Genomic DNA, 10,937 nt, shown 5'->3' with positions numbered 1-10,937 from the left:
TCCGTATAAACACTTATCTCAAAAACTTGAAATTCAAACTTACTCAACCCAAATAATAATGAATAGTATCACTCCAACACACATATTCACTTATTCTCATGTTCCTTAATGGCTTTCAAAAACTTCTTAAAACCAGATGTCTACCTCAATTCTTATATGCGTCTATCAAGTAATCTAACCATCGATCATACCCAAATTTCTAGAAATATTAAATTCCAACAAAGATATAATTTTAACTCTTAATGTCATGATTAAAACTTAAGTTCCCAAAATTTTGCTAACTGAATATTTTTTCTTATAACTTAACTAACCGATCAACTTTACCTTAGATAGCCATCACTTTAAATTCTTAATTTGTCACAACATTATTTCACTAACACTTAAATTCTTAAGCCCAAGATTGACTCATTCTACAATGTCCTTGAATATCATTTCTTATAACATTATCACCCAGATATCTCAAGGTTCCAAATATTCCTTCAAATCTAAATCATCAAAATTTCAGTCAATTAAACCATTCGCTTTTCACTTACTGCTAAACAAATCCCCCAAATTTCTTAAAATTATAAAATTAGTTCTTAGTTTCCTCGAATATTTTCCGATTTTTCCTTAATCTCAAGAATCCAACAATTACCCATAAGTTCTTGGCGTTTCTTATTCCATTTTATAGGTTCTCCGTATCATAAAGTTCAATAATTTCAAGCTTATTAAACCCAAAATCAATTCCCATAACCTCGAAAATTATTGATTTAACCCAAGTGTTTCTCAAAAGTTCTAATTTCATCCTTAAAAATTTCGAGATTGGCAACTTGGCCCTTAAAGTCCTCGAAAATTACATTCTTGGCCCTACAACTTTTCGAAATTTGTATTTTGGTCCCCATAAAATTTTCGAATTAGCCTCATTAAAACTTAAAATTCTCGAAACTCGAAATTTAATCCCAAAGTTTGAGAATTTCAAAAATAGTCCCTTAGAATTTTATTTTTGCACTTAGGTCCTCAAATTATTGGTTAATATAATTAGGTCCTTAAAATTCTCAATTCAGGAAATTCAATCCTTAAATCCAACTAGTTAGAGCATGCATCCTAAATAAATTTTACATTTGATACTTCCAAAGATCGTCGTAGTCTTCCAATCATTATTCCTTACATGAAATCCTCAAAATTTAACTCAACTAGCACCATGTACCATCAGTAATTTCTTAGAAAATATACATGTCCCAAAAGCATTCATAATTTTTCATGATTAATTTATGACCCAAAAAGTAAAACATGAGTACTACTAACCACAAATAAATTTAGTCAAATCATTTTCAACCATTTCCTAACGCCCAAAAGCCAAATTCCTAATCATGTCCAATTCTACCACAAAACCAGTATGCATGAAAATCATATGATTTCTCAACTCATGTCGCAATATGCATAAAAAAAATTTCAAACATCTAATCTCAAAACATACTGAGAGATAAACATGTACTGTAAAACGTATATCATGTAAACATGCAGGTGATAGCATTAAAAACATTAAAACATTTCAATCATAAAAGCTTACAGACTTGAGGCTTGAAGACTGAGCGGCAGAAGCTGGCGGTGGCACAACCCTATACAGGACCCTTGCTCTGATACCAACTGTAACATCTACTCATCTAAATTTCGGAATTTTTATTTTCTTTCTAAAGAAACCTTTAAATAAATCCCACGCAAACAATCCTTCTTAAAATCATCGTTTGAAAATAAGCATCAACATTTACCAATAAAATGAAACGGAGTAAAAACGAGTAAAATCCTAACATCCACAATAAAATAAATAGAGTGAAAAATAATCATATCCTCTCAAAAACCATAAATCTTGATGTGCCGAAAAATCATAGGTCCTCGGGTAGTGTCGCCCACCAGTCCCGCTTACTCAGAGTTCAGCACCTCCCGTCTCCTCATCATTAAGCTCACCTGCATCACACACGCCTAGTGAGTCTAAAGACTCAACACACCAGCACCATTAATAGCAAATACATATACATAGCACACAACAGTGAAAAATATCATACTCAACATACCTTTCATGAACTTTAAAACGTAACATAAACGTGTCGTGTAAAACCATGACGTGTCAAAACAACTCATCGTTAATCATCTTTATCATTCATCATTCATCGTTTATCATTCATCGTTTATCATTTATCATTTCCTTTGGTGAATTCAGTTCATTAGAGGTGACTATCGTACATCATCATTTACGATGGATCCATCATACATAGAACCGCGGTACCGGGTGGCTGTCGGACATCAGTGGCAGGATTACCTATCCACTATGCCTAGGCCTCATCATCATCATCATCATTTACATATACATCTTAAACATTTACATATACTTCGATAGCCACAACTAGTTCCCATCATTCAAAACATTATCATTTTCATCACTTATAAAATCATGCACCAATGCAATTTTTTTTTCTTAAATTCAAGCATGCAACGTATATTTTCATAAAATCTTAAAAATCGTGAATCATGATGCATGAACATTTAAAATATCATAATTTTGTGCTCAGGGCGCTGCCGTGACAAAAATCTCACCCCGGGTGGAAAATGACCATTTTGCCCCTGGAAACCCAAAAATTATCGTTTCAACCCTGGACTTCTAAAATTTACCCAAAGCTTACCAAACTCCTTAAAATGTCCCAAAACATTTTTAAAGGCATCCTTAGACGTAGTCTCGAGCCAAAACTACAACTAAATCGATTCGTTTTAAAACTTGGACTGGGGTCCCGATTTTAACCCGAATAGCCTCAAAAGTCAACCAAATTTTTCTCAACTTTACAAAATATTATACAAACACTTAAAGTTCCTAAAAACCATGCAACCAAGCCCCTAAACCCACGGCTAAATATTCCAGAAACTTTACAACTCTCGGCCATCCCTTTCCCTTGATCTCATCACAACACATGTCACCGAAACTCAATGTTCTTACGGTCCTCTCTAACTCCTCCACTTGTCCAGCCTATAACACTCACCATTAGGACCTAACTACTCTACTTAACTAAGCCTAACCCAAGAAACCAGCCGCTGCACCACCCATGAAAGCAAAACAGCTTAAACTACCACTCCCTTCCCAATTCACACCAATCCTCCGAAGGTCGAGCTTCTCCCTCAACCAAACACCCATGACTCCTTCCTAACATCTCACTAGACTCTACACTGTCTGAAACACGGCTGGCATTTAGCCCATGCACAGCCGCATTCTCCATACATTGATCAATCAATTACCGAACCGATAAACGAGAACCGAGACCACCCTTACAAGAGGCTGTGATGATCTCGATTTCAGCCTATCCCTCCACTCTCCTTGGTGATAACAGCCTTCGAACACAACTACAGCAGACCCTTTGCACAAACCGAATGAAAACGTGAGTTACAAACCAAAGGAATACAAGAATTATTTGAGAAATCGTAAACCATGTGAACGCTTGCTTGGATCAGAAGATTTACAGACAAATATACATATTACAGCAAGTATATAACGTGTATGATGCATAAAAGAATGGTGCAATGCGTGCCTTAATTGTATGAACGTGAGAAGAGAAGCGTCGGAGGGCCTTGGATCGAAGAACAAGCAAGAACCGAGGCTCTTACGAAAACCCTAGCTGGAGCCGTGAGAATTTCGAGAGAGGTGAGTGGGTGTCGGCTGATGAGAGGTGCTAATGACTAGGTTTAGGGTTAAGGGTGATTTATACAATAATTAAAAGGTTAAACAATACATTAATGGGCCCTAATGTTATTTTAAAAGTTTAAAAAGAATATTTAGGCCCAATAAGTTTAAAAGTACGTCCATTAAATTCAAACACAATCCCGAAAAATATGTCGTGTTGGAAAGATTTTGAAAATAATAGCCGAACCCTCAAAAAGTCCCCCGATTCGACAAAATTTGCGTACCGTTAAAAATTAAAATCCGACGGGTAAAAATACCCAAAAATTCCCATTTTCGAAAAAATACACTTAAAAACTCTTTAAATTAATTTATAAAAATAAATCGTGTAATAAAATAATTTTTCCTGAAAATTCTCCAGTCTCCGTTCCTCGTTCGGGCGTGAAATGCATCTAGAAACCCTAATGCATGAACTTCTAAAAATATCATGAAATAAATTCTGTCATGCAGTAATTATACATAAAATGCATAAAAATAATTAAACCCTTAATTTAATAAAAACCTAGATTGCATGAACTTTTAAAATTTAATGAATTAAATCCTATCATGCATGAATTATGCATAAAATGCATAAAAATAATTAAACACAATTTAATGAGATAAACATGCATTTAATGCTTTAAAATAGTTAAATAAAATACCAAAGAGATTTAATAACTTGCATGCATGTGGTTCACGTGGACCTTCAGATTTTTGGGACGTTACACTTCGGCTTAAATTTTTTTCTTCCTTTTCTTTACTTGGTACCAGAGACTATGGCAGAAGCCAATTCTCATTCAGAATCCAGCATTTACACCATCCCCAATCCTAATCTCAATCCAGCATTAAAGGTCTGGGTCTTGAGTATTTGCTTCATGAAGATACACCCACCACTCCACCAGAATGCTCGACACCAAAGATTCGACTCTTACCTTAAACAACGACCTCTAGATCCAAGGCTCGAATGACGTAGTTCGAACTTCAACTGCAAACACATAAGAAGTGTAGTCCAACCATGAAGGACCTGTCACGCCCCTAGATGCATGGCATGAACATCGGCAATGTTCTTGAAAATTCAATAATTAAATAAACCAAGAACACTAAGCCTAAACAACAATTTTATTCCCAAGAAAAATTTATTCAACAATTCATTGTCTTACAAACCAATGACAAAAAAACACAAATCCAATGTTCAACTTATTCAAATAAATGTCAATACTAAACAAAGAATTTCAAATTTTCTAGCCAAATCACCATCCCCAAAATTCAGCCGATTCTTGCTCTTCTATCTCATTCTCATCTGAAATGAAATGTAAGGGGTGAGTGATATGGTCGTCACTCAGTAATTGGAGGGAGCATATTTTCAAGTTTTTTTAAAAAGGAAAAATTATAATATTTTTCTTATCATCAGATCATATCTTTAAAACTTATTCCCGAGTAGATCTAAAACAGAAAACAACCAATATCAAATATCTGGCTTAACTCCCCAGATTGAATCATAATATCTTGCTTAACTCCCCAAACCGAATCATATTTATCTGGCTTAACTCCCCAGATTGGATCATGAATGTCTGGCTTAACTCCCCAGACCGGATCACAAGTGTCTAGTTTTACCCTACTAGACAAGGTCACAAACAAGATCAAGACATCATAAAAATATTTGTTGAAAACGATCGTCATGCAATACATCATACGCTCAAACTTAAAATATCATAAAGATAAATATTATAACGTATCAAGAAAATATATGTTTTACTTAAAATCTTTTGCTAGTATTGAAGTTAAGGTTGACTCCAAGAGAACTTGAGAGAGAAAGAGAGATAGAGAGAGAGTTATTTTTTTTTTAACGTAGTGTAGAATGAGAAAAGTGGAGGGTTATTAGTTTTATATACCTAGGACAAAGTTGAGCCAATGTTGTAATTGGGCTCAAGGGCTTGGGCCTCACATTCCTCCCTTCTTATAAGAAGTTTCGTCCTCGAAACTTGGTTCCGAAAAATCTGAAAAGAGGCATGGGTAGAGTTGGCGCATCCTCTCCTCTATCTCCCACGTGGCTTCTTAAGCAGTATGGTTTGACCATTGGACCTTGACATAAGGGATGGTTCCTCGCCTAAGGACTTGATCTTTCGTGTCTACGATTCGGATTGGGAATTCTTCATACACTAGATCTTCATTTAAGCTCCCTTCACTCACTAAGGGTTCTGCCTCCAGAATGTGGGATGGGTCTGATATATATCTTCTTAATTGTGACACATGGAAAACATTGTGAACCCTTGAAAGATTTGGGGGTAAAGCTAATTGGTATGCAAGTGTACCGACTTTGTCTATAATTTCAAAAGGGCCCACGTATCTTGGACTCAGCTTATTGGTTTTGTCAAATCTTGAGACTCCTCGCATTGGTGAAACCTTTAAGTATGATTTTTCGCCAACTTGAAAATCTAAGGGTCGTCTTTTTGTGTCGGCCCAACTTTTTGTCGATCTTGGGCTGCTTTGAGGCGTTCCTTGATTATTGAAACCTTCTCTATAGTGATTTGGATCAACTCTGGTCCCGTGACTGCTTTTTCTCCAACTTCATCCCAATATAATGGTGACCGACACTTTTGGCCGTACAGATCCTCGTACGGTGCCATGCCGATGCTACTGTGGTAACTATTGTTGTAGGCGAATTCAATGAGGGTTAGGTTCTTGCTCCAGTTGACACTGAAATCTAGTGCGCAGGCTCTCAGCATGTCTTCCAATGTCTGAATGGTTCTTTCAGTCTGTCCGTCCGTCTAAGGATGGTAGGCAGTCTAAGTGTCACCTTCGTGCCCATTGCTTGTTGGAAGCTCCTCCAAAATTTTGCTGCGAACCTCGGATCTCTGTCAGATAAGATGCTGACCGGGACGCCATGAATTCTTACTATGTTGTCCATGTAGAGGGTTGCTAGCTTGTCCAGGTTGTAGTTTATGCGTACGGGTAGGAAGTGGGCAGATGTAGTTAATCTATCCACTATCAACCAAATTGCGTCATGCCCTTGATTGACCTTCGGTAGTCCAACCACGAAGTCTATGGAGATATGTTCCCACTTACATTCTGGAATTATCTAGGGTTATAGAAGTCCTCCTGGTCGCTGATGTTCCGCTTTAACATGTTGACATAACAAACACCGTGCAACAAATTCTGCCACATCTTTCTTCATACCATTCCACCAAAAATTATGTTTCAAGTCTTTATACATCTTAGTATTACCAGGATGTACCGAAAATTTCGATTTGTGTGCCTCTGACATCACTTCCCGTCGAAGGTCCTCTGTTTCTGGTACGCATATCCTTCCTTTCATTCATAATGTTCCCTCGTCATCAATGTAGAAACCCGGTGCCTTCCCTTCTTTCACTTGCTCTCTAAGCTTGGCTAAATTCGGGTCGTTTCCTTGATTCACCTTGATGGTCTCCTTCAAACAAAGATGTGCCGTTAGTGATTCTAGAATCGGCTTAATCACATTCTTTCGACTCAAAGCGTCTGCTACTTTGTTGCCTTTCCCAAGTGATAGTTGATTGTCATGTCAATCTTTTAGAAGTTCCATCCACCTCCTTTGTCTCATGTTGAGTTCTTTCTGAGTGAACAAGTACTTTAGGCTTTGATGGTCGGTGAAGACTTCACACTTTGATCCATAAAGATAGTGCCTCCAAATTTTAAGCGCGAAGACCACTGCTGCCAGTTCCAGATCATGAGTAGGGTAATTATGCTAATATGTTTTTTAATTTCCTTGAGGCGTACGCGAGTCCCTGCTTGGATGCATAACTGTAAACTGTGAATATTTCATCTCCAGAGGGTAGCACCAAGACTGGGGCTGACGCTAGCTTTTGTTTCAGCGTCTCAAAGCTCTCTTCACAAGTTTCATTCCATTCGAATTTGGAATTCTTCTGTGTGAGTTTAGTAAGAGGTACGGCTATAGAAGAAAATCCCTCAACAAATTTTCGATAATAGCCTGCCAAGCCCAAGAAGCTCCGAATTTCGGTCACGGTTGTTGGCCTTGGCCATTCTAAAATTGCCTCCACCTTCTTTGGGTCTACAGTCACGCCGCCTTCGGAAACAATGTGACCCAAGAAGACAACACTTTTCAGCAAAAATTCACATTTCTTAAATTTAGCATAAAGTTCTTTTTCCCTCAAGGTTTGTAGTATGATTCGAAGGTGTGTCTCGTGTTTTTGCTCGCTAGAAGAGTGAACTAGGATGCCGTCAATAAATAAAACAACAAATTTATCTAGAAAAGGTCTGAACACTCGGTTCATAGGGTCCATGAAAGCTGCTGGGGCATTTGTCAACCCAAATGGCATTACCAATAATTCGTAATGTCCATATCTAGCTCGAAATGCAGTTTTCGGAATGTCTTCTCCCTTTATTTTGAGTTGGTGGTATCCTGACCTCAAATCTAGTTTCGAGAATATTTTATCTCCCTTCAATTGGTCGAACAAGTAATCTATTCTAGGCAGTGGGTACTTGTTCTTAATGGTAATTTTGTTCAATTCTTGATAGTCTATGCACAATCTCATGTTGCCATCTTTCTTTTTCACAAACAAGACTGGAGGCCCCCACGGTGATGAACTAGGTCGGAACTGTTTCTTGTCAAGCAATTCCTGAAGTTGTTCCTTGAGCCCCCTTCATTTCTGATGGAGCCATGCGGTAAGGTGCCTTGGATATTGGGGCGGCCTCGGGAACAAGGTTTATCTCAAATTCAATCTCTCGATCTGGTGTTGGAGCTGGCAATTCTTCGGAAAAAACGTCAGGGAATTCTTGTACTATTGGGATGTCTTTGAGTTTTACCTCTTCATTTTCTTTAACTTCATTGATGAAGGCCAGAAAAGCTTCATTCCCCTCCTTTATAATCTTCCATGCCCGAGAGGCGGAGAGAATGACTTTCTCCTTAGATTTTCGTTCTCGTATGCTTCCTTGATACTTAACTTCTGCATGGTCTGGCCGTTTAAGTGTCACACTCTTACCATTACAGTCCACAATGGCGTTGTTCTTTGATAGCCAATCCATCCCTAATATAGCATCAAAGCCCGACATGTTGAGTTGTAGAAGGTTGGCGCTGAGTTTGCACCCTTTCAAGTCAATATCGCATTCTCGATAAATGGTGTAGGATACCAAGGTATCCCCTCCGGGAGTTGCAACTTTGTATGGTTCAGTCAGTAACTCACTTTTCATTCTTAACTTTCTAGCAAATCTCTTTGATATGAAGGAATGAGTAGCACCACAATCAAATAGTACATAGGCAGGTAAGTGGCTAATAAGAATGGTACCTGCCACCACGTCATTTGAAGCGTCAGCCTCCTCCTCTGTCATTGCAAACACTCGTGCGTTGGTGCCTACCTTGTTCTCCTTATTGCTAGTAGATGCTGGGGTAATTTCTTTATCTTCTGGCTTTGGGCATTGGTTCATGCGGTGCCCAAATTTTCCACACCGAAAACACGCCCCCACAGTGTAGCGGCATTCACCAACATGCTTTCTCTTGCACTTCGGGCAGTCTTTGGCTTCTTTCTTGTACTGCGGTGGTGCTTGCCCTTGGTATTGGCAATTTGAGGCTAGCTTCTTGAACTTTTGGTTTTGGTTGAAGTTGGACGAAGGCCTCTTGAGCTTATTTTCTTCCTCTCGTCTCTTGATGTCAGACTCTGCTCGAATAGCGGCTCCTATCATGTCTTCAAAATTGTTCGGCTCATAAACGGCTAGTGCAAACTGAATTCGGCTTGATAAGCCTTTCGTGAAGCGGTGTACTTTCACTGTCTCGTCAGCCATAATTGTAGGTGAATAGGTTCCCAAGGAGTGGAACTTGGAAGCATAGTCTATAACCGTCATTTCGGGCGTCTGTTTCAAGTTTTCGAACCCAGACATCTTTTGCAATTTCACCGCAGTTGGGAAGTAGTGTTTCAGAAAGGCTCCACGGAACCTTTGCCAAGTTATGGGTCCCGTCTGCGCCATCGGGGGTGAAACTCCTTCCCACCACTTGGTTGATTCACCGACAAGGAAGGGAATGGATACTTCAACTCTTATATCCTGAGGAACTTCCATTAGCCGCAGATTAGTCTCCATTTCCTTTAGCCATTTCTATGCTATTTCTGGCTCGGGACCCCCTTCAAAGGTGGGGACTCGCGCCTTCTTAAGCGCTTCATAAGGGTACTTGGTCCCTTGAGGTTGTGGAGGTGGATTCGTCACAGTAGGGTTCCGCAAGCCGTGCAAGGTCGTTGCCACTACCATTGCTATCGCCATGAGGTCTTCACGCCTAAGGCCTCCAGGGCGTTGATTGGGTTGGTCATTACCCTCACCATCGGGGTCACGCGTGTTGGCATAGCGAGGGTTGCGGTTGGTGCGGGGTGGTCTGCCTGCCATCTCCTGCCAGGATAGTAGCTAACTAAGATGGTTTGTTGTAATAACAAGTAACATGGAAGAAGATGTAAATGGAAGAGAGAGCAAGTACTGGCAAATCAGGAGCTCACTTATTTGAAGATAAACAGTTGAAGTTTTTAACAAAATAAATAATAAGCATAATAATCATACTCAACTCAATATTTTAACCTCAATGATCCTATAATATTAATAATAAACCACCAATCCTAATAGGATCCCTAGAATTCTATATTATTAACATTAAGACTGAGTTGTTAGCACTAGTCCGTATCGTTCTTGTTTTTTGGGTCTTCCTTGGGTTCTTCCTCATTGCCCACCTCAGTAGGAGAGATTCGTAGTATGGGTCTTCTTCTTCTTCCTCTTCCTTCGGGTTGGTTGGTTGCCGTTGTGACATTGTTCTACCATCTGGTGTCGTAGGTCTGCCCTTTGATAGCGATCAAACATGTCTTTCATCACGGTGGTCTGTCTTCTCTCTTCCTCACATCTAACAACTAGCTCTTGGTTAGTAGTCCGAACTTCCTCAATCGTCCTCTCGGCCTTGGCTAAGTAATACACAAAGCGCTCCACATCATGTCGGTGGTGCTCGACCTCATCCTTGAGGTCTCTTAGCTCCTGTCGGGTTTGTTCCAAGGTTCCTCGAAGTGCGCGATTCTCTCTTGTCTTGGTTTGTAGTGCGTGTTCGAGGATGAGGATGAGAGATTGAGAACGAGTAATCGGCATCTCCTAAATTAGTAACAAGCAAGTTACGTTAGAGTACAAGATCGTAAATAGAGTTAGTAATGTAAAGGGATTTGCATGGTTGTTGTCGATATACGTGAGTTCCTGTTTTATTTTAAATTTTTTTTTATACTGATTAATTATTACTATTAATATTATT

At 39.1% G+C, this 10,937-nt stretch overlaps 1 protein-coding gene across 1 annotated transcript; it reads right to left on the bottom strand.

Moving 5' to 3' along the window:
* Positions 1–8,281: 8,281 nt before the first annotated feature.
* Positions 8,282–9,745, bottom strand: LOC140827000 (uncharacterized). Its single transcript, XM_073189568.1, has one exon. The coding sequence runs from the start codon at positions 9,743–9,745 to the stop codon at positions 8,282–8,284; it is 1,464 nt and encodes a 487-aa protein (XP_073045669.1).
* Positions 9,746–10,937: the final 1,192 nt, after the last annotated feature.

Source organism: Primulina eburnea, chromosome 3 (genome assembly GCF_022965805.1).
Source record: "Primulina eburnea isolate SZY01 chromosome 3, ASM2296580v1, whole genome shotgun sequence".
Classification (NCBI taxonomy): Eukaryota; Viridiplantae; Streptophyta; class Magnoliopsida; order Lamiales; family Gesneriaceae; genus Primulina; species Primulina eburnea.
Note: the sequence above shows the minus strand (reverse complement) of the source record. Positions and strands in the feature narration are given on the sequence as shown.